This window comes from Harmonia axyridis, chromosome X (genome assembly GCF_914767665.1).
Source record: "Harmonia axyridis chromosome X, icHarAxyr1.1, whole genome shotgun sequence".
Lineage (NCBI taxonomy): Eukaryota > Metazoa > Arthropoda > Insecta > Coleoptera > Coccinellidae > Harmonia > Harmonia axyridis.
Window position 1 is genome coordinate 20,510,654 of NC_059508.1, and position 24,584 is coordinate 20,535,237.

The 24,584-nt window shown below is 33.7% G+C and overlaps 2 protein-coding genes across 3 annotated transcripts in view; both read right to left on the reverse strand.

Moving 5' to 3' along the window:
• Positions 1-2,470: 2,470 nt before the first annotated feature.
• Positions 2,471-18,730, reverse strand: LOC123686349 (calcium uptake protein 3, mitochondrial). 2 transcript variants are annotated; one of them, XM_045626411.1, is made up of 9 exons: positions 18,435-18,730; positions 17,462-17,597; positions 17,296-17,406; positions 17,172-17,219; positions 17,031-17,113; positions 16,758-16,802; positions 14,222-14,705; positions 7,137-7,294; positions 2,471-2,967 (listed from the first exon to the last, which is right to left on the reverse strand). In XM_045626411.1, exons 1-9 carry the CDS (start codon positions 18,630-18,632, stop codon positions 2,899-2,901), a joined length of 1,332 nt encoding a protein of 443 aa, XP_045482367.1. In that variant the 5' UTR covers positions 18,633-18,730; the 3' UTR covers positions 2,471-2,898. The 2 variants fall into 2 exon arrangements, with proteins under 2 accessions (XP_045482367.1, XP_045482368.1); XM_045626412.1 differs by lacking the exon at positions 16,758-16,802.
• Positions 18,731-21,047: 2,317 nt separating this feature from the next.
• LOC123686351 (protein let-756) overlaps positions 21,048-24,584 on the reverse strand; it is a 170,924-nt gene continuing 167,387 nt past the window's right edge. Inside the window, exon 3 of the mRNA XM_045626415.1 lies at positions 21,048-24,437. Within this exon, the coding sequence (XP_045482371.1) occupies positions 23,703-24,437 (735 nt within the window). The 3' untranslated portion in view covers positions 21,048-23,702. The remainder of the gene's footprint in view (positions 24,438-24,584) is intronic.

Below are 24,584 nucleotides of genomic sequence, written 5' to 3' on the forward strand. Positions count from 1 at the left end.
ATGGGAATTAAGTTGTTCAATTCCCTTCCAAAGAACTATAGGGATATTGAAAGTGTACAAAGTTTCAGAAGGGCAGTTAATGATTTCTTAATGTCTCAATGTTTCTATACCCTAACTGAATATTATGATTGTTCTAAGCATATCAGGTTAGGAAGTTGATATACTTAATATGTTTTAAATAATGGCTAGTATGTGAAATTTTTCATTCTATTGTTGTTTTATTGACTTGTCCAATACGTATTTGTCGCTATGGATGAATAAATTATTATTATTATTATTAGGTATTTGTAATTTTTATTGCAAATAAAGATTCATCCAATCTAATCTAATTAAAGCAGTCTACTGCATGTGAATGAATATAACTAAAAAATGCAAATTTAATAAATGTTCAATTTGTAAATTTTTATCAACTAAGGGAAAATTTATGCAGCACAAAAAATGAAAATTTCTCGTAAAATAACACGATATGAACAACCATTTATTCATTTAAAAAATCAAGTACGAGTTTAATGATCGCCAATTGATTCTACTTATATTTTAATTCATATTACTGATTTTTGAAAATAATAAATGGCATTATTGTCGCATTATTTGAAGTGAAATTGTTTTTCTAGACTGCATAAAGTCTCCTTTATTATATCAAGCCAACCTCATTGTTGAGATTGAGTTTCATTTTAATATACCTATCTATTTTGATACTCAATGCTGACATTCGTTATTGAAAATCAAGTTTTACCCTACTACGCCATTGCCTACCGTAACAGGAGTCGGCCATATGCGGAAACCTTTTTGATACTTATACGTGACATCTAGATCCATTATTTATAAGTTTTTTCTGTCAAAGAAAACGAATCGAGAATAACAGTTGTACATACATATTCACCTGATTGTAAGAGACAGTAGGTAACTTTATCTGAAAACCTGATTTCGTTACATTTATTCTGTATTCACAACTAAAATGTTTTTGCTATATTGTCCCAAAACATTCCAGTTGTAGCCAAACTGTGGGTAGGAAAATTTTTCAAATTAATGCTAAATTTGTCTTTGCGGCATCTATCGACCTTTTACTGAACTAATCTATAAAGACGCTAATGAAAGTTAGAACTCTGTAAATTGTACGTCATATCGGAACTTGATTTGGTGTTTTTTACTCAGATGTCGCAACATAACTGAATTCCTAACATATAATAACCATAGACCTATAATAACATGAGCTGCTTTCCAGTCAGGTGCGTGTCACACCGGGGCAAGGCGCACTAGAGCTTCGAGCCCTTGCTATGAGTGGAACGCGCCAAAACGAAACTGTCTACCCATGTATAAAATTTGCAGTACTTTTTTAAACCGTTAGAGTAGAGGAAGATGTATACTTTTGGAACGTAAGGCTGAATTTGTCCTTTGATAGGAAAAATATGGCACTTTCATTCCCAATAACACTCACTATTTCATTTCCTCAGTCTATTCCTTAAAATATTTGGGCTTTTTTTTCTGAAGATGAAATATATAAAATTTTAAAAATTTCCCAAATTTTCTTTTGTGTTTTTACTTATCACAAATTTTGAATTTCCTAAAGCTCAGTTACACTTGTAACTACATTATATGGAATATAAATTTAATTATCTATAATATTATTGATATACTGAACTATCTAAAAACTCTGGAATAGAAATTAAAAAATATTTTCTTTCAGGTAGCACTCAATAAAATTCACCTTTTTCTGAAAGAAATTTTAGATAACATGAAAATCTGTACCATTACCATACAATTCTTAAATGTGATTCATTTAGCTATTTCAATTCTATCCTTATCCGAATAACTCAATATTTCTCATTAATAAAATTTGAACCGCGCTATTCCCTTAGTAAATTCGCATATACTGCCTTTCTGTTCTCCATCCTTCACAACACCTCTCTCTCTTCGATAGTCTGTAGAGCGACGCGAGTAGAAGCCACGAGAGGGCCAATCCATGTTATAATAGGTGCTTTCCAGCCAACGTCAGGAGCTCCTCGGTGCAGCTCCGAAGCGCACTTGTAGTGTTCCAGTAAACAGGGCGCCGAGCCCTCGCGTTACCTTCCCCTTTCCCCTGAAGCACTCCCCGCATTTGCGTGGCTTCGAGCCCTGACAGTTGTGAGAGAGATAGTAGACCGTTAGTTCGCATAAAGTACGAGACAGCTGGTTTGTTTACGTTGAATTTGACAGTTTCGTTTTAGCGCGTTCCACTCATAGCAAGGACTCGAAGCTCTAGTGCGCCGAGCCCCGAGGTGACACGCACCTGACTGGAAAGCAGCTTATAAGTCTATGATTCCTAAAGGGAGTTCTCGTGAATGCGTTAGTATCAAGAATTAAACATCAACCTAGAAGTTCATTTGGTATCGTTGGATGAATTTTAAGAAATTGTTTTAGACTTTCCAGCAAAAATATAGACTCACTAACTGCTACTTGCATTAAGGCTTAGAATTTCAAACAATGTTTGTACTTTGAAGAATCAAATGTTTATAGATTTTAATAACAGTGCATAAATATCTACATATTGAACATACCAATTAAACATGACTAGAAAAAACTCAGACAAGGAATACTGAATGGAATCACATTATGATTAATTTCATAGAACTCCATATCCACATATTCTGATAAATAATACATTAATAACAAGTATAAAAATCTGTTAGTTATAAGTTTCCCTAGGTTTAGATGCTGTACATTATCTGACTAGATTCCTCATCCATTTTTTCATTTGACATAAAACTACAATGCATATAAAACGATAAAATACATAACAAATCAATACCTACAATTCAACAAGATCATCATCACTAATAAAAATTCATAGAAAATTAAGTACATAAAAGAAAAGAAAGTAAATAAAACTATCACACAAATGAAAGGAAAGGAAATCTATTACGTTGCCTTCATTTCTTGTTTTACACACACTTTGAAAGCCTCCCATCCTTCATTCTTGGGATAGGACTGAAAAATGAACAGGATTTATGAATAGAGAATTATTAGAAATAATAATGTTTTGAATTTTAGAACTTCAGTTTTTAATATTTAAGGAAAAATCATCGAATTCATCCAGTAATCCTTAGTTTTAGTTCAAACTGTATGCGCATAATGACCCTTATGTCTAACAGTTATATATTATCAAGTAAAAGTTGAACTTACACTTCAGCGTATCCTTCTTGAACATTTTTTTTTTTGATTCACTTGGTTATCTATCTTATTATATTACTCAAAAAACATCATTTTATAGCAGCACACTTTTATGGAAAATTAAATTTAACAACGAGAAACAAAATTAAAAGAAACAAGCCGAACGATTGTGTCAGTAGCGGGTATTTCCGCCTCTGTCATGAATAACTTCTTGGCAACAACGCCTTATACTTAAATAAGAGACCTTATGCAATTTTAGTCCAGGTCTTTTCAAATTGCAATCAGTCTATGAAGTACGTCTTCAAATTACGTTTCTCTTGTAATCTTCCCCCAAGAATAACCCAGAGATTATCTATGGGATTCAAATCCTGGCTCCGAGCTGGCCATACTCTAGTAGCGATACCGCGACATCCTCAAAATAATTTCTCACAACTAGAGCGGCTTGAGGTCAAGCATCATCTTGCATCAACAAAAATCCTTGTCCTATAAATGACTCAAATGATATAACATGTGGTTCTGAAATCTCCAATATGTACCTTTCAATTCTAACGCTTCCATCGATGCGGCCAGTCAAAGAAATGAAACGGTTGTGTAACTAATATGAAATTTTTCTCCAATTTTCCGTAACTCCAACCTTCCTCAATCAATGAGTATTTCTGTTTTTAGCACATTGTTCGCGTGTGAGATTTAGGTTTTTTTCGTTGCATATTCATTAATAAAAGAATTTGCAAAAATACATAAGGATCAACACTGACACTTAGCATTGGTATTTGGCAATTACTGGTACTTTTTGTTTTCCCATAGCCTGCTACTAAGATGACCAGATACACCCTGGTACTTGCTGATAATACTGATTAAATAAAAAAAATCATATCATACTATAAAATGGTGTTTCTCGAGTAATAAGAACAGATAATGTCGCATTCTTCTCTCAATATGAAAAAGTGCAATGGTCCCCTTATCAGAAATCCTTTGAACGAAGTGCTACATATCATTTTTCCACTGAAAAACGAGGAATTACATGTCTTCTTACTGTATGTTCATCCCAATGGCGAAATAGAGGAAACTATTCTCAATATGGCAGTTAGATACCAATACTGCATCATAATCGGCGACCTCAATTTAAACACCGCAGCGAAACACAAAAAGCTCAAGGATTTCCTGAAAAATTCTAACTGCATAATGGCGAAAACTCCCCCAACCTTCCTGATGCCTAATAACAACGACAGCACGCCAGACCGTATTATATATTCAAACTCTCTTGATAATTGCCTGAAGACAATCGACGTCATTCCAGACCTGGGGGCAGACCATCAAGCTATTATATTTAAACTTCAGGTAACACTGAACAATTCAATAAATGACAAACTCCACTACAATTTCCATAAGTCCAACATTAAAAAGATAAACACATGTATGAAAAAATTTATCGAAGATGTCAGTGACCAGCCACTTGACAGGAATGTGATTTCTGATTTTCTAAAAACCTTGGAAATCAGCACATTGGGTAACACTCCGAAAAGGCCTATCATCTACCATGCACATGAACTCCCGCCCTTCATCATTCGATTGATTAAAATTAGAAGAAGAATGTACCGTGAATACAAGTGTAATCCACAACCAGAATTCAAAACACACATAAACAGATACAATAAGAACATTCAGAGGCTCATCCAAGATTATAAACAAAACAAATGGCAGGCTGCATGCGAAGAAATTAATATAACTGTCAAGGAAGACGTTTTTTTCAAGAAATAAAAAAACTATCTGGATACAAAAAAGCTCCTCGTATTAAAACTATTGAGGAAAATGGAATAACTTATAACACCGATGCTCAACAAGCAGAGTTGTTCGGAGAACATTTTTCAAAATTTTATAATGGTACGCCACAGGACAACTTTGATAGATGCACTGAGTCCATGGTAAACGACTGGAATGAAAAATTTTTCAGGAAAAATTCCGAAGAAGCAAGCAATAACATGGTCAACCAAGAAGAATACTTTAACATCCTTCAGAGTCAAAAAAATACAGCTCCAGGTCCTGACTCTATATCATGGAGGGTGGTGAAAAATTTAAGTCTTGAAGTCCACCTTTTCATAATATCTATCTTTCAGTTTTGTCTGAACAAACAATACTTCCCACCAGAATGGAAAATAGGAGATATTATAGTCATTCACAAATCCAATAGTAACCCCAAGAAAATAAACAACTACAGGCCAATAACGCTACTGCCAACAATCGGAAAATTATTTGAAAAAACCGTGAAATTCAAACTATCTGAAGCAATTGCAGGGCGCATTCCTATTCACCAGTTTGGTTTCAGAGAGCACTGCGCTACCCTCCATCCACTTACAATTTTGTCATCAAATGTACAAACTGCCAAACTGAACAATCTGAAATCCGCTGCTTTGTTTTTAGATATCCAAAAGGCTTTTGACAGTGTATGGTACAGGGGGTTACTCTACAAGCTGTACAAACTCGATGTACCCACATATCTGATTGAAATCATAAAGGAATTCCTCACTGCCAGAAAGTTAAGGGTAAAAATAGGGAACAACAAATCTCAAACGTTCACCATCGAAAAAGGTCTTCCTCAGGGCTCACCACTGTCACCTCTTCTCTATAAAATCTACTGCCATGATATGCCCGCTTCTATCGTTGACTTCCACCAATACGTTCTCCAGTTCGCTGACGATACAGCCTTAGTTGCCCACAAACGAACCCTACCACAAGTTATTAATGCTCTACAAGAATTAATAGAGGCTACAATTGAATGGCTGAAGAAATGGAAACTACAATTGAACCCCCTTAAGACCGAGTTAATAATATTCAATCATAAAATTACGAGTTATTCGCAAAGCATCACAATCTTCCAGCACAACATACAGCCTAAAGCTAACCTAAAATATCTAGGATTTCAATTGGATCAAAAGCTGAATTTCAAATACCACAGTAATTCAGTTAAAAAAAAGGTAATTTCCAGAGCTGAAATATTCCGCAGTCTTACCTACAAGGATAAGGGCATTAACAGACAGACTGCAGCCATTATCTACAAAAGTATATGCAGACCTCTTATGGATTATGGGCACAACCTTTACTTGGGCTGTAGGAAACCAACCATTAGACCACTTGAAACGGCAGAAACAACAGCAATGAGAAAAATAACCAAAATTCGCCATCCGAATAATCCGTTACACAATCCTCCAAACCCATTGCTGTATAAGTTGCTTAAGGTTATAGCAGACAGAATCAGGAAGCTGTCCATGAAATTTGCCCAAAGGCAGAACAACTGGGAAATCCTGGAACCACACTTAATCCAACGAAACCAGCATTCCATGCCCAGAGCAAAATATCCTCTAAAGACCATCAGAGAACATCTTGAGGAGTTCAGAGACAGTCCTGCCCACTGAAGATGCCAATCAATGATTACCACTTCAAAATCTAGTTGATTCTCCACTATAATATAATTTTTTTTTTTGCTTTCCGTCCAAATGTTAAATCTCCAAACTATTTATCTACAAACACTATTTAATCTTATATTTCAGTTTTTGTAAATTTACCTGGCTGTAGGACTAATACTGTCGATGGCCATTTGGCCCTTGGGTCAATAAATTGCGTTTATTATTATTATTATTATTAAGAACAGATAATGAAAATGAAGTGAATCAAAAAAGAAAATGTTGAAAAACGATAAAGCTAAAATGTAAGTTCAATTCTAACACTATACAGAGTGTTACAATTCTTATGAGAAACACACGCTATTATTGCTTCAATCGGTTTTTATGAAATTGAGGTTTTTATGCGCATACGTTCACACACTAACGATCAGTAAAAAATAACCTATCATTAAAAAAGTCCAAATCGGACCAGAATTTTAACGAGAAGGTATATTAAACTTTAGCCAAAAATGGTGGTGTGTTAATTCCTTGGGGTAGTGTATATTTTAATTCAATTTTGATTGTGAAAAGAAACGTTTTAAAACTTACTTTGAATCCTCTATGGAGACGATCTTTCATAATTGCTATAAACTCTCTGTAACTCAACAATCCATCACCGTCATCATCGAAAATTGCAAAGACAGTGTGGATTAAATGTGGACTCAAACTAGTTCCGGTACATATTTTCACAGCTCTGTGGAATTCATCTAAAAAAAAAATCGAGGGGTACCGTTCCGAAAGTCTTGACTAGCACCCCCGTTAAGCTAGCAGAACCACATTCGAATTTTCGATTTTTTTTTCGGTCATAATTTTAGGTTCATTTTAGGCTAATTTATTACCCTATTCAAAAAATTTTTGCTCCGGAATTGGCGGAGAAATTGCGGGTTCTGCTTGCTTAACGTTAAGCTAGCAGAACCACCAAGCTAATCGATATCTTATGGAAAATCTGATTACACCATAATTTTAGGCTCACGTTTGAACCCATTACTAAATTTCTGAATTCACTTTTTTTTTAAAAAACCCTGGGTTGCTTTACGGTTAAGCTAGAAGAACCCATTCGTAAATAAACTCCTTTGAATAACATAATAATTTTAGGCTCTATTAAACTAATTAATTACCCTATTCCGGAATTTTTTGCTCCTCAGATTACCGAGAACTCATGAGTACTTCTACTACATTCATCCAATTCCGTCAGTACGTGAAAAATGCAATTCTCATATGAATATGGAAAAAATTGTTACGGCCTAATTTTAGGCTCTATTCAAACTAATTAATTATCCTATTCCGGAATTTTTTGCTCCTCAGATAACCGAGAACTCATGAGTACTTCAACTGCATTCATCCCATTCCGTCAGTACGTGAAAACAGCAAATGTCATATGAATATGGAAAAAATTATTACAACATAATTTTAGGCTCTATTCAAACTAATTAATTACCCAATTCCGGAATTTTTTGCTCCTCAAATTACCGAGATCTCATGAGTACTTCTACTGCATTCACCCCATTCCAGAAGTAGGTACGTGAAAACTGCAAATACCATATGAATATGGAAAAAATTATTACAGTATCATTTAAGGCACTATTCAAACTAATCAATTACCCTATTCCGAAAATTTTTGGTCCTCAGATTACCGAGATCTCATGAGTTCTACTACTACATTCATCCTATTCAGTCAGTACGTGAAAACAGCAAATCTCATATAAATATGAAAAAAATGATTACGTCATAATTTTAGGCTCTATTCAAACTAATTAATCATCCATTCCGGAATTTTTTGCTCCTCAGATAACCGAGAACTCATGAGTACTTCAACTGCATTCATCCCATTCCGTCAGTACGTGAAAACAACAAATCTCATATGAAGATGGAAAAAATGGTTACGACATAATTTTAGGCTCTATTCAAACTAATTAATTACCCCATTCCGGAATTTTTTGCTCCTCAAATTACCGAGATCTCATGAGTACTTCTACTGCATTCACCCCATTCCAGCAGTAGGTACGTGAAAACTGCAAATACCATATGAATATGGAAAAAATTATTACAGTATCATTTTAGGCTCTATTCAAACTAATTAATTACCCTATTCCGAAATTTTTTGCTCCTCAGATTACCGAGATCTCATGAGTTCTACTACTACATTCATCCAATTCCGTCAGTACGTGAAAAATGCAAATCTCATATGAATATGGAAAAAATTATTACGGCATAATTTTAGGCTCTATTCAAACTAATTAATTACCCTATTCCGGAATTTTTTGCTCCTTCAAACTCTGAGGTGTTTATTTACGATTGGGTTCTGCTAGCTTAACCGTAAAGCTAGAAGAACCCAGGGTTTTTTTTTAAAAACGTGAATTCAGAAATTTGGTAATGGGTTTAAACGTGAGCCCAAAAAGAGCCTAAAATTATGGTGTTATCAGATTTTCCATAAGATATCGATTAGCTTGTTGGTTCTGCTAGCTTAACGTTAAGTTAGCAGAACCCGCAATTTCTCCGACAATTCGGGAGCAAAAAATTTTTGAATAGGGTAATAAATTAGCCCAAAATGAGCCTAAAATTTTGGCCAAAAAAATCGAAAATTCGTAAGTGGTCTTGCTAGCTTAACGGGGGTTTGACTGGCAGAAGAGTTTAAATAACATTATTATTTAAACGTTATTTACCCATACTCATACTTATTTCCCTCAAAACTTCACAGGGTAAGTCAATAAAATATAACACAAAGTATACCTACATATGTCATGAACATTGGTACAAACATCAATAACATATAAACACATAGGTCATAAATATATAATATATATACAAAATTTACTAGGAAATATAATGACTAGAATTGATGGTTCATGAAGTCTTCTATGGAATAGAAGACATTTTCGATAAGCAAACTTTTCACATGCCTCTTAAAAGTCACTCCACGAAGTGATGTCATGTGATCGGGAAGTTTATTATACATCTTAACACCATTGAAGATGTACGTGTTTTGAGTTTTATTATTGCGGTGGCTGGGAATCACAATTTTATTTCTGGATCGCGTAAGATGTACATTTGCGTGTTTTGGGAGAGTTCCTTTCTTTCCATGAACGTAGAGGAGACACTCGAGCATGTAGCAGCATGGGACGGTAAGTACCTTGTACCTTTTGAACAGCGATCTGCAACTTGTCATTTGATTAACTCGGGTTATCAACCTTATCGCTTTCCTCTGTTTCACAAAGACTCTGAGTGCATCCGACGACGCACCCCACAGGACAATACCATAGGTTATTCGTCCATGGAACTGAGGGTGATAGGTGAGGAGTGCTTCGTTTTCTGTGAGCATAATTTTTGATTTGTCTTATTGCAAATAATGATGTGGAAAGCCTTTTACATAATTCAGTCACACGCTCAGTCCAAGTCAAATTTCCACTGATGCACATCCCGAGCAGAGAAATACTATTTTTATTATTACTTTTGGTTGTTATTACTAGCCTTTGTGTTTTCTCAGGATTCACCAACAAACTGTTTCCACTGAACCATTCAACGTCTTCCTGAACAGATTTTTCAGCTTTTTGCTGGAGTTTTCTATTTTTTTTGCTCTATTCAAAAGAGATGTATCATCAGCGAAAATGACGTTATATACCATATCGTCTATATATATTAAAAACAATATCGGACCCAATACAGACCCCTCGGGCACACCAGTAGCAATGCATCTCCTGGAAGATTTCTTTCCGCTAATATCTACTATCTGATGTCTATTTAGCAGATATGATCGAAATAGTTCGAATGCTGGACCTCTGATGCCGATATACTCCAGTTTGGATAGAAGTTTTTCATGGTTGACGCAATCGAAAGCCTTCGTCAAGTCCATACAGGTTAGTATGGCCTCCTCTGAATTGTCCAACGATTGCAAGACAAATTCAATTATCTGCATCAGAGCAGAAGTAGAAGACCTACTCCCCCTGAATCCATGCTGATGATCACTCAGCAACAAATGGTTCTCCAAGAATGAGACCAATCTAGATTTAATGAGAGACTCAAATATCTTTGACATTGCTGGTAATACTGATATTGGTCTATAATTGTGGCACAGTTCTTGGTCTCCTTTTTTATAAACTGGTATAACTCTTGCCAACTTCATCTCATCTGGAAAATAACCCTCTTGAATGCACGAATTTATGAGTTCAGATAGAGATCTGCTAGATAGTTAATCACTTTCTCCAGTAAACTTACTGAGAAACCATATACAGGGTGTTTCCTAAACATGCGGCAAAAATTCAGGGGGTTGTTCCTTGGACTATTCTAAGAATATTTTGTCCTTTGATGATTTTTGAAAAACCTATTTGTTTCGAAGATATAGGGGAAACAAAATTTCAGATAATAACATTTTATTATGAAAAATTACATGAAAATTCAACTCAACCTACAAAAACTGTTGAAAATGACCACCTCTAGCCAGCATACAAGCATCCAATCTTCTCCTCATTGACTGCCGAACCCTTTCAAAAACACCAGGATCATTTCTTATTAAGTTACACCCAGCAATGATCCGATTTCGCAAGTCTTCCACATTTTCTACTGGAGTGGTATAAACTAATGATTTTAGATGGCCCCATAGGAAATAATCTAAGGGGTTTAAGTCCGTTTTTAGTAATTGGATTGTTGTTAAACAAATTTAAAAATAAATTGTACCTACTTAGTAAACACAGTGCGGTACGCATTTTTATTTAAACTATTATTAATTTTAAAAATATGAAAAATGTTGTTCGCCCTGTATCTTCGAAACAAAGAGGTTTTTCAAAAATCATCCAAGGACAAAACATGCTTAAAATAGTCCAAGGAACAACCCCCTGAATTTTTGCCGCATGTTTAGGAAACACCCTGTATATCCCTTGATGTTTTCTACTTCATTTCAGACAAGGCTCTTTTGACCTCCTCGGGTGTAGTCGGAGTTAGAAAAAATGATTTGGGATTTCTGATTATTTTTCGCTTCAAAAAGTCATCGGTCGTTTCTGGGGCACTGTCTCGTATACCCAATTTTTCTGCAATTGTTGAAAAATATACACTGAAATCTTCCTCTGATTGTAATTTGGCGTTGTTGGTTCTTGTTTTGCCTTTTATTTTAGAATTTATGACTTTCCAGATTGCACGATTTTTATTGCTCGACTCATTCAGAATCCGTCTATTCTCAGTTTTTATTGTATTTTCAATCAGTTGTGTCAGTTGATGTTTCAATTTAGTGTATAACATTCCGTGTTTTCATCCTTTTAATTGAAAAAATTGTGTGTGCTGCATCTACTTTTTTCTTCAGTTCTATTATCTCGGGTCTATCCCAATATTTCCTTAGGGGAACACTTCTTATTCTAATTCTTTTTTCAGGGAAGCACTGGTTGAATGTATCAGTCACTACCCTATGAAAACCATTATATGATAACGGAGCCGACATATCTTTGATGAATTCCCAGTCTACATTCTTCAATCGCTCTCGAAAATGGTAAGTATTATTTTCATTCATAATTCGAATGATCTCATATTCTTCTTTTTCAGGGATTTCCGTCGCCTGTAATTCCAATCTTTGTGCCAGGTGATCTGAAAGATGGTGATTCACCGTGATTGCTTGATATGTTGAAGACTTCATATTCATGGAAAAATTGTCGATACAGCTGCTCGATCTCAGTGTTACACCTAATGCTACCTTGAGTATAATGTATAATCCAAACGATTGACGATATGAGTAATTCCTGCAGTTTTAATTTCGCATTATTTGTTTCATCGAAGTTAATATTGAAATCTCCTGCGATTACAACATTTTGATGTGAATTATTGAAGACAATGTTCAATGCTGTTTCCAGGCGTTGCATGAACAGATCATAATCTCCCTGAGGAGGCCTATAGATACACAGATAATTTGTTTTTGTGGTCTTTTCTAGAACGCCACAAATTTCTATATTTCTTTCGATAGACAGTTCATTTATTTCTGTAATCGCTGTGCCAAGAAAGTCTTTTCTTGTTAGTATCAGACTTCCACCATGTATGAAGTCCTCTCGGCAAAAAGCACTCGCCACATTGTAGTTTGGAATGTTCACAGCTTTGAGTTCATCAATGGTCATCCAGTGCTCGTTCACACAGACTACTTTATAGTTTTCAGTATTCAATACGAAATCAAGTTTATTTCTGAGGCATGTATGTTAATGTTCAATATAACATTGCAGTTTTGATCACTCTGGTTCTCTAGCCTGCTAGCTAGGTTCCTATGGTTTTTGACTACTTTGTTCTCAGAGAAAAAACTTAAAACGTTTCACAACCACACCCACAGGCCAGTTTTCCGGTTTATATAGATCCTCAATAAGGGATAGGTCAGCTCCAACCTTGAATGATGAACTTTTTGATCCGTCTCGTTTCGGTAGTTTCTCAATTATGAAATTTCTTCCAGTAAAACATTCTTGCAGATGTTTAAGAATTTGAGACTCCGTCACATTTTCACTCACACGTCCTACATAGACCCAGGCATGTCGAGGAGCTCCCGAAAAAGAGGAAAGTTTGACACTCGTTCCAATCAGCTCATTTTTTTTATCTTTCAAGTTTGCTTTATGTCCAGGTTTGTTTTTCTGTAAGCTTTTGTTATCTTTGTTTGATTTTATTTCTTCTTTTGGTTTATTTCTATTAGAGTAGATTTCCGTTTCATTTGACGTTTTCTTCTCGGCAGAGTTCAAATCACTCTCATTAGATATCGCCGTCTTTAGCTCAGACTTCTCCGTGATGTTTGGCACAACAGAGTAATCATTTTCATTGTGACGAAGAGATCTGTTGTTAAACTCTCTACAGATTGGACTCACAGGTGGTGTTTTATGCCAGTTTTCATCTATTTTTTCTAATAGGGATGTATACTTTTTCAAAACTTTAATTTTATCCTGGAGTTCTTCTATTAATATTGTTTTTTCATTTATAATTCTGTTTAGATACATCACATCTTTATCATCATTCTCACCTGATTGTGACGGTTCAAGTAATCAAGGCAGTGTCCAGAATAATCTCCGTTGTTTAATAGATTTTGTTTACTAATGGATTGTTCGAAACAGTGTTCATTGAGTTCAGATAGTCTTGACTTTAGCTTCTGTATTTCCTGATCCTTTTCCTCGATTTTTGTATGTTTCGAGGTTATGTCATCACAACAGAAGATTTTTCCATCACTATCTACATAAATTCCACAAACTTTCAGCAAGCAACGCGGGTGATAAGTCTTCTGACACTTTGAACAAGTCACATAATTTTTTACTTCCTTTGTACATTTGTTGCACAATTTATCTATACACTCTGTTGTACGAAGCGCCATTTTGTATATATCAATCGGTTAAACTCTTCTGCTTACGAAAATGATGAATAATAATGAGAAAAGCACTGACCGTGGTGAAAGAAGCTTTTGTGTGCATGTTCGAATTGGTTTTCATTGAACATTTACACCAATCCAGTCGAAACTTTCTGGTCTATAACATGGCAAGAAAACATAGAATGATGTGATACTTTCAACTCAACGTCATGTTCACATTTTTGAATAATTTTTCTCAGGAAACGAAAAAGCATTTGAGAAAAATAAATCCACGTTTGGGGTTCGATTTATCTGCAATGACAAGCTGATATGAATTTGAAAACTTTACCTTTAGAAATTGGGTGATCCGCTAGAGTATACATTTTCATGGCTATGCTGAAGTCTTCCAGATTGTTGAGAAACAAACAGAAAACATGAAATTCATCGAATGTTATGCCTTTGGTTTCTTTGATTCTATCTAAAAGTCGATCGAGGTACATATCATACTCATCTGTGTCCAGATAAGTGTACCTAAGCAGAATTTTGGCGAAATCAACTTCAGATATAGTCGGCAGACCTTTGGCAAATTCGCTGAATTCAAGTTCCAGTACTTCCATCTGCAAATTGAGCATGAACTGCCTAAAACTTTCGAAATTGAGCTCATTGTTTCCCTTTGGCCCAAAAAAATGCAAGCTGAGGGAGGTGTCAACTAAATGTTTCCTTTGTAGCCCTTCTTCATCGTCAACATATTGATCTTGTATAGTTGCCACCTTGTCAGCATCGGTTGAAAGTCCTCTTTTTCCTCGCCAAGCATGGCTGAATATTTTTTCCATCTGTGAAGATACTTCATTTCAATTTGCATAGCTTTATCACCGAAAAACAAATTTTGGTAAATCATCTCAAGAATTATTATTATTCTAAAGCAAGGCTACACATAATAGATTCAAAATTCCACATGAATAAGTAGATTTTTTTCCACTCCGAAACAGCAGAAAGTAGACCATCGAATAAAGAAAATAATCAATTTCAGTCAAGTCATATTTCGTTATTATATTATACCATAGTATACTATGATTATACTACTTAAAAAAAACTCTGCCAATGAGTACCAAGGCTACATTGTCCTTTCCTTCTAGCAATCTACAAAACGTTTACTTGGAACATTAGCCCGAGAATATCTAGGTATTCACGTTTGCCTATCAAAAGATATACCAAGCCAATTATTTATACCAATTTTCATTAGACTCGAACAAGTGGAAGGCTCATACCAAATTTCGTTGAAATTCGATCAAAATTTTCTACAATGAGTTACGAACACCCATATCGACCGACCGAAAATTTTTCAACCCAGAAGTCGTTAAAATGCTTCCACTAATTTCGGTAGACTATGAAGCAATAATCAATTTCACGTTGTGTTTAGTTTAATCATATTGTCTTGTACCTATTGTCTGAAAATAGTTGTCTCGAAATGATGATTTAAGTTTCGAAAAAAAATCGAGGGCTGCCATATCAGGGGAATACATTGGCTATTCGATAAGATTATTTGTCGAGCTTTCACTAGAAACTTGTTATCGTATGTTATCGTATTGCAAAACTGTTCGGTTTTCCTTCCACAAACCTGGTATTTATCACGATTTATATCAAAGTCTGGCACAAAACCTTGCATTCGCTATAGAAAATTAAATATTTAAATTTGAGTTCAATATCTCAGCCATTATAATAATAATTGGGAAATACACTTAAGATAAATTGACGAAATGGGAGACTCTATTGATAGGTGACGCTCAAACTCCAGAGTACAGAGAACAGTTGTGCTAATTTGGACAAAAAAGAACTACCGTAATCCTCAAACGAAGCTTTTCTAATTATAAAATTCCAGTACTTTTTTGGCGGAATCTATAGTTTCCATGGAACTATATATATACTTTCTCGTTTATCGATTTCAAGCCTTCGAAATATTAAACCAAACAACGAACAAATATGTACTTCCAATCTCAATAGTAGTCATTATTAGAAATAATGCATAAAAGTAGTGTACATGACAAATATAAATTTGCTCCTCGGTAATAATGAATTCGCATTTTTTTATTGAAATGCTAGTATTCATGAGTGCAACACTGTTACAGCAGAACACACCAAAAATTATAACACACTTTTATTATAGTAATTTACGTTAATGCAGAAATGTATAGTATATCCAAAGCCACTTGAACTAGTCCATTGAACGTTTGAACAGATGTACCTTTGAAGTAGATACCGCGATCCGTTAAATACCGGAGTTTATTTGAGAGTATTGTTAGACAATAAATTCAATGACCCCCAAGGCCCCGCCAGGAGCGGCATACCGGACATTTTTCCGGGGCGCCAACTCGTAGGGGTGCGAAGACAGTTAATAAAACAAGACTTTTTGCACCTCTAAGAACTACATCGTCTTTTTGCTATAGACTTATAAATAGAGCGTCGTGCTTTCAAACAACGCAGGACGTTTTGATGAATTTGATAAGATGATTTTGAGTTGAAAAATACGATTTCATATAAAATTTAAAAGATGATTGAGAGGAATAACAGAGGCTCCTACAGAGAAAATACAAATAAATTAGCCAAAACAGGGCGGTGAAATTTTATTTTGCCGAGGCGCTAAAATGTCTGGCGGCGGCCCTGATGACCCCAGAGGAATTTCTGGAAACTTGGACAACCCTTGTATGATCGAAATATTCTGTCTTCCTCCAAGTGACTTTGGATATACTATAACAACACTTCTCACATTCACGATGTTAATTAACTGAATGCATTCAAAGCAGTTAAATAAATTAATCGCTTCCCCAACATACTGGGATCATACTAATGAATATTATTTGAAAACGTTTACACCACATATAACTTACACGCTGTAGTTCTTCATTCTTTTTACTGCCGAATAAATTCGTAATCTGTTGCATAAATAATTCATTCAAACCAAATCGGGAAGGACCAAAAATTAAAAAAAAAACAGCATTCTTATAGAAATCAAAATTGGGGTTTGTATTCACAACACAGAAAGGGGAGGGTGGTTTTTCATATGTACAAAGAAAGGGTAAATGCTACAGGGAAATATCCATAATCCTCCAAGACTCAATGATACATTGAACAAATATCAAAAATGGAAACTTTGTACTTACAACCAAAAATTCATTTTTGTCAACTTTTTGATTTCCGTCTGTATCGAACATATTGAAGGCAATTCTGAAGCCAGATTGGGGTTCTGAAAATTCAGTGTTGTTATAGAAAACAACAGTTTTCATTTCCAAACATCTACTTACTTGTTAATACTGATAGCAAAAACAGATATTCTGTGTATGAAATGATTCCTGTGAAATATGAAAGATGTTGAATAGAACGAAATTCTGAAAAACACACAAACAGAGCATTCGCCTGAGTTTATACCTTTGTCCCTCAAATTTCGAAAGAGTCTAGAACCACCTTGATTTAGAGGTGGAGTATATTCCTTCATTTTCTCTATATCTTTATCAGTAAGATTTTTCCTTTTGAGTCTAGCTGAAAAAAAATCCATAAGTTGTGACAGGATTCAGGAAAGCTAAATCATTCATACGTCTTGGTTCTGCTTCAACTACAGACTCCAAAAAATCTTTTGGAGTCATATAGAGTTGGCCATTATATTCCACTGATGCGAATCTGATGAATCTTTTTTCGCGTGATGTTAATTTCACTTGTTTCGTATCTTTTTCCTGAAAAACAGAGAGTATACTATACACATCGCTGATTCAAGTGCCTGGTAAACTATCGTGTTATTTAAATTGAAGTTATTCTTCAATTGAATACTACTTTTCTTCGAAAGTTTGAATGATAACAATATCATTTATTGATTCGATTATTGTTCCCAGAATTACTAGGGATTGAACAAACAGTTTGATGGAATCTCAAGTTCGTTCTATATCTGAATTTAAACACAAGTTGGTGTGATTCATAACTTCGCTAATGAAAGAATATTATTCATATTTTATCAGAATAAGGAAACAAATAAAAACGCTCAAACAATGCTGAAATAGTCTCGAGAATTTCTCGTGAAGAGAAATATGCCAAGTATTACTCATCGTAAATAAGTAGATATAATATCTTCGATTTCTTTTTTTTTTTGTTCCAACTTTCATTCAAATAGAATAATATAAAATTATACGAAAAATAAAAAGATCTTTCACTTCTCTGACATCCAAACATAAGAAGGTTTTCTATAAAAATCTGATACAAAGAGGAATAAGAATTTCATTCAAATTTTCAATTAATATTTGAATTCATATTTGATATGAATATGGACATAATTATTATAAATCAAATTTTTTTTTATTCTCTAGTTGGTAATGACAAAATCGTGTTATACATTGACACTTTCATTCGTTCATTGATGCTCATTTAAACAGATAAATTCTCCGCCAAATATGAACATTTGACTTTGTTGACATACAGCTTATTCTGTTTAGATTTCCTAACCTTAAATTTTCGATATGATTTTTCCGAGTTTTCCGGTTTCAAGCAATATAAATTCTGGAATATATGAAAATACTCACAGGCTTCAACTGACTAGCATGCACTTCAGAAACTTTCAGTTTATACGCTGTATATAGAGCTAAAGTTCCTCCGACAGCAAAAGTTAATTTTAAACTTCTATTTTCATTGCACGTATTCGTCTTCAATGTCAATTTTCTCGTTTGAAAGAATTTTTTTCTCGAACAAATCTGCCGAAAAATTCTGTTTAACGTTGCCATTCTAATCTATGGGAATTCACTTATTTCATTTAATCATTACGGAAACTCAACGAGGGACTAGCTATATTCTGAAATTTATGTAGTTGATATTGTGCGACAGCGCATTTCACCGCTTCCTATGCTGCCATGCTCGACGTATAGATTACAATATACAAGCTGTTCCGGAAAACTCTCCACTTCACATCCATGAAGTAATGAGACTTTTTTTTTAGTCGCGCGTTGATAATTTTTATTTATTGGGTTTGTGCATTTTCTGAATAGTTCATATAAATTTTATGGCATTTCATTAGTTTGTCCGATTTTCTTATAATTCCATTCATTCAAAACGTCATGGACGAAAGTTAAATTAAATCGATTTATTTTTCCCATTGTGAAATAGATCAAGCATATACCATTATTTGTCGAATTTCGTACTCTCAAAAAGCCGATTAATTCTAGTTTCAGTTTATAAATTTTTGTTTTTGTTATTTTTTTTTTCAATCATTCATTGTCGTAATGAATGATAAAATTGATTTTTTTTTAAGGTCTCTATTTATTTCAATGCGTTTAAATTGAAATTCTTTGATGTCGACTGTACCTATTATCGAAAACAATTGAATATTTTATTCATTTCAAATGAGGATTTTCAAATTTAAATTTCTTATTTAATTCTCAATAATTGTCTGAAATATGGAAAAATCTGCTTATTTTACTGAAAGCTTCAAATTCTTCACACACAATATAAAGTTGTCAATTACATTCATGCTGCATTCATAAACTTACATAAGTTTTCGTAAACCAAGGGCGTAGAAATGGGGGAGGTACTTGGGTAATTAACTCCTCCCCAAGATTTCCAGAATTCTCTCAAAAACGAAGAACGAATTTTTCCATAATATAAAGCAAAAATTTTTTTACTTTTCTTTGAAATGACATCGATTTTCGTATCATTTTCGTCACAACATTTTAATACTGCAGTTATCAAAGAACTGAACTGAGGTGTGTTTTACAATTTAATGTGTTTCATTCAAATTGCAATTTATTTGTGAAGACACTATACTGACTATACAGGGTGTTCCTACATTGAAGGTACAAACGAAAATGACAGATTACTCGGATCATTTTAAAAGATAAAGTCCTATAACATGGGTCCTCACACTATTTATTTCCGAGATACAGATATTTAAAGTTCAACTTTTTTTCTCATAGTATCTTCCCTTCAGAAGATATTTAATTTAAATTTGGCATAGAAGTTCTATTTGAAGTTTCCATCGTGTGATATGCTAATTTTGAATGCAGATCTACAGGGTGATATTTTATCTGGAAAAGTTCCCGCTTCTTTCCACCAGAACTTTTTTTTGGTGAGCCAATGGTAATTTAGAAAATTATAAAAAGAAACTCAGGTTCAGTATTACACTTTTTGGTTGGTTCTTGTCAAACAATTATTCTGTAATCCTCAGGAAAATTCAAATTACTATAAGATTCAGTAAGATGTGATAAATAAAATTAATTATAAGTTTTGGTACTTATTTGCACAATCTGTAGGATAGGTTAATGAAGATTCGATAAACTGTTACAAAAAAGTAAGATTACAAGAAACACCCTGTATCTCGAAAACTAAGAGTTTGCAGGCCCATGTATAGGACATTTTACTCCTAAAATTATTCAAGGAATCTCTCATTTTTCTTCGTTACCCCAATTAAGGAACACACTGTATAAAGTAAGAACAATCGAAAAAATTCTATTTTTCCGAGTAATTTTTGGTTCAAACTTCGTTATCAAACCTTTTTTTCCACATTACAGAAATGGGTAAACGTTGTAGTCAAAAAATAATAATTAATATTTTTTATTACAAAAATACCCATAATTTCATTCCTACGATGAAGTCTATAAAACAATAAAAAATTCAATATGATTTTGATTTTCTGTTTGCAAAAAAAGATTACCAGCAATAACATTTCTTCCTATCGTTCCTGCCTTATCAGTGATATTCTCAACTTTTTTTCTGACCTGAAGAAAATCTTGCTGAAAAATTCAATATTTGTTCAGAGAAAGATACTCATTTGAGATAAAGCTTCTTCATTATGTTGTTTGGGTGACCTTCTTCAATAATTTCTTCTGATATATCTTCATTGGAGCGGACAATTCCTCTTACTTTTGTTATATTATACATTTACGACAGCAACAATTCAAGATATAAAATCATATCATTGTGTACAAGTACAATTTAACCTATACATTTGTTTTCATGTATAAATGACATTTTTCAGAGTAAGTTTCTGAACGACGAGCGTTGAGTAAAGAGCAGAATATATTTCTCATCATATGGCCATACATTATGAACACATCCTGTGTAATCAGTTGGATTGTTTAAGGAGTGGGTGAAATATTCTATAAAAATATCACTGTCATAACGAATGAAATGGAACAAAGTTTTTATTACTATTCTTTTATTTTCATGTGAAAATCTTTACATACAGGAGAAATGATTTTACAAATACTATTATCGAATTATTGATCATGTATTGTAAAACATTGCTCTTGATTGGTTCATTATGTTGCTTCAAGTAGTTATGTAGTCATTTTGCAAAAGTACAAATTGAAAAATATATTTTCGATATAATTATCTACAAAAACAATTGTGTTGAACATTAATATATAAACTATTCTCCATTTTTAAGATGAAAACAAAATGAATATAGTTTCATAGCTATCTAACAGACTGAATTGAATAGTTTGTCTTTTTAGCTCTATTAAATATCTAAGAAGCATTCACAAATAGTTCAATTCATGCATATTCTGGGATAATTCGTTCAATTGTCTTCTTAACTTTCATCAGAGAATGTGACTTTGAAATTTCAATCACCTTAACCCTTCTCTTCATCAGCTTTTATTCAATTAATATAATACAATAATACAAATTTCGATTGTTTCGAAACTGACTTCTGTCATTTTGTGATTAGAGTTCCTATCCTTATTAAAATTGAATTTTTGGGAATAAGATTGTTGCCATGAAGAAAAGGGTTTTTGTGATAGTTGGCAGTAATTTATTTGGTGTATTTAGATGCTATCACAATTCAATGAGTATATTTGAATAATTAAATCTAATTTAGTTACATTTGTTAAGTGACATTTTTCTCTACTTGTTACTAAGGTACAATAATTCAATACTGAATATAGAGCTGAATATTTTGGAATACTTAAAAAATTTTTCAAAACAATCATTACATCTACTACCTAAGCATTTCGTTCTATTTATCGTAGTTAATATTGTTCCATCTCAAATACTTCTCTTCCTTAAAATTAACATTGCACCTTTCATTCAAATCTCATTTTTCTACAACTCCATCATTAAATAGTCGAAATAATATAATTTTAGCACGTCTATACTGTTTTTCATTCTATAATCTAAAGTTCATTATTAACATCTGATCATTTTAGAGTCCGTTTCAATTCTTTGGTAAGCATTAATCATTAATATAAAATTGAATGCATCTAGTTACTAAGGAACGTACTTTCATCCGTTCATTAAAGGAAAAAGTTGAATTGAAACTAGGTACATACTCCAAAACCTTCCTATGTTTTCCATTCATTCAAATATTGGAAAAACTGACTCATGCTGTCAAGATTTTCTCCATTTTCATTTCGAATCGCAGCGTTGAATCATGTTCAATTTCCAGAAATGATAGTGAAAATACCATTCACAATATCATCTCAGGAAATTTTTTCAATTGATCCAGCTAAGATCGATATGAATTCTTAATGCGAGGTACACTTATTAAAGCTGTGTGAAAGTCGCAATAATTGATATACATATTTGTCATGGATTCATTTGCATCTTTCAATTTCTTCATATTCCTAGTAAGCCCCTCGAAGCATTAAGCTGATCTGCAACCAAAGTATTACCATTTAGTATAGGATATTCGAAAATTGAGAAATATCCAGGGAGCGAAACATTTGTAATTGGCTTTTCAATTACAGAACTGGCGTAGGAAGAATAAAAGACTTATCAAAAATGGACGGATTTCAAAAGAAGAATAACAAGTAGATACATAATATTTTGGATTTAAAAACAGGATAAATGACAATTGCAAATCTACTTATTTCCTCCAGATAGACACCCAATAATCCAGATAATTTCTCATACTCAATTTAATGAGAACCATTTCATTATCACTCCAGAAAATTAAATCACTCAATCAACAGGACAGGTCTTCAAGTGTTAACATCTTCCTCATCGTTGTATACGGCACCTACACAACATTTCAGGAGAGTTTTCTAATTGAAATCCCAATCATTAAACACGAGAATCAGATACAGGTTAGATGTAAAGAAATAATGACTATGACGGTTTAAGTTTGTAAAGTCGTTGAATCGATTATCATCAAATTTTATATTCGTTAATTAGATCTCGTGTTGCATTCTGAATCGTATTAGAACCAGTTCAAATCAACAAAATAATTGACTATAAACATGCAACAAATCAATGTTCTTGGTCAAGCAAATGCTAATTCCATCTTAAAAAACAACTATGGATCAAGCATATATCATGATCAACGTCAACGTATCCAATTATTTTTGTAGCATTTCTGAGCAATTTTTTTCAAGAACTGTGCTGGAAGTATTCTGAAACACAGTTTAGTTGAGAAAAAGCAATCTTCCTTATTGACGATCCATGATTTACTGCCTTTCTATCAATCTGAACTGGTATACTACTCTCAATTTAATCAGGATTCGGAAAGCTTCATGGGAAATTCCATATTTCCATATTATTTTAATTACATAAATTGCAGACTTTCAGACTGATTCTGGAAATATGAATAAATAAATATTTCAGAATAGTCACTTTCTTCGTAGTAACGAAATGAATATTTGAATCATATGTGGAATGGTTTTAATATGAACCCTTTCTGGATAAGTTATCGAAGAGACACAAACTTGAACATTTTTGATTATCATATTAATACTGAGCCCCATACGGGTCTAGGATACTTTTCACGCAGCTCTAATCAAAATCAATGCTATTTACAATAAATACAACTAAAATACAATAAATAGTAGAAATAAATAAAAATGAAAATTATGAACGTTGAGTCAAAGTGTTTGAGAGTTAGAAGGCTCGGTAAGTTCAAGAAGGGGCAGAGCAGTGGTGTCGTCGAAATCCATATGTGTGTTTGTCTCCATCCCATAATCAGCCTCGTGGGTCGAATCTTCTTCTAGAGTCACTGTCGCTTCAGAACTAACCACAACGTTCACTTTTTTTTTACCTCCCTTTTTCGGCTTTTTTTTCACGTTACCGTTCGCTTTATCGTGTTTATCACTATTTAATTTTTTTCTTTTGTTCGTTTCTCTTTGGCACTCGGAACTGTCATCACTATCGCACTTTTTCACATGAGTCTGCAATTTTCTATTAGATTGTTTATTACTAAGGCAATGCTCGTTCTCGGTTTCAGATGGTAAACACTTTCGTTTTTTCTTCTTTCGCTTTTTTCGCTTTCGACATCGTGGAAATTCGATGGAGGGGTCTTTATGTGAGGATAACAGTCTTAGTTTCGAATTTGCGCTTGGTGCACAGGTATGAGCATGGTGTCTCATATGGTTCAATTCTTCTGTACGTTCTGGGGAAACGTAGCGCGTTAATACTCTAGTGTAAGAAGACAGCCTTCCCAGTTGTTGCTTTGCTTTCAACATCACCTTCCTTGGCTGGCCTCTCCTATTTAAAGCTAAGTAAAATGTACGTTTTTCGTTTGAGTATTTTGTTGAGGAGTATGTGTTGTAGTAGTGCTTCTCAATTGTTTCGTTGAACACGCATTCATCTCCAAACTCCTTCTGCAAAGGAAAAAGAATTAGAAATTTCAGTATTACACATAATTCAGATCAGAATACAGTCCATAGTTTCACCGTATTTCTGGATATAGTATAGCAATGTAAGAAAAAATTCAATCCAAAACAGATGGAGATGTTGGACTCATATCA

Coding starts and splice junctions, on each gene's coding strand:
- LOC123686349 (XM_045626411.1), bottom strand. CDS start 18,632: ATGGCAACGTTAAACAGAATTTTTCGGCAGATTTGTTCGAGAAAAAAA. Junction 16,803..17,030: donor ACAAAAATGAATTTTTGGTT/GTAAGTACAAAG, acceptor TTTATGCAACAG/ATTACGAATTTATTCGGCAG. Junction 2,968..7,136: donor GTCTCCATAGAGGATTCAAA/GTAAGTTTTAAA, acceptor TTCATTTTTCAG/TCCTATCCCAAGAATGAAGG.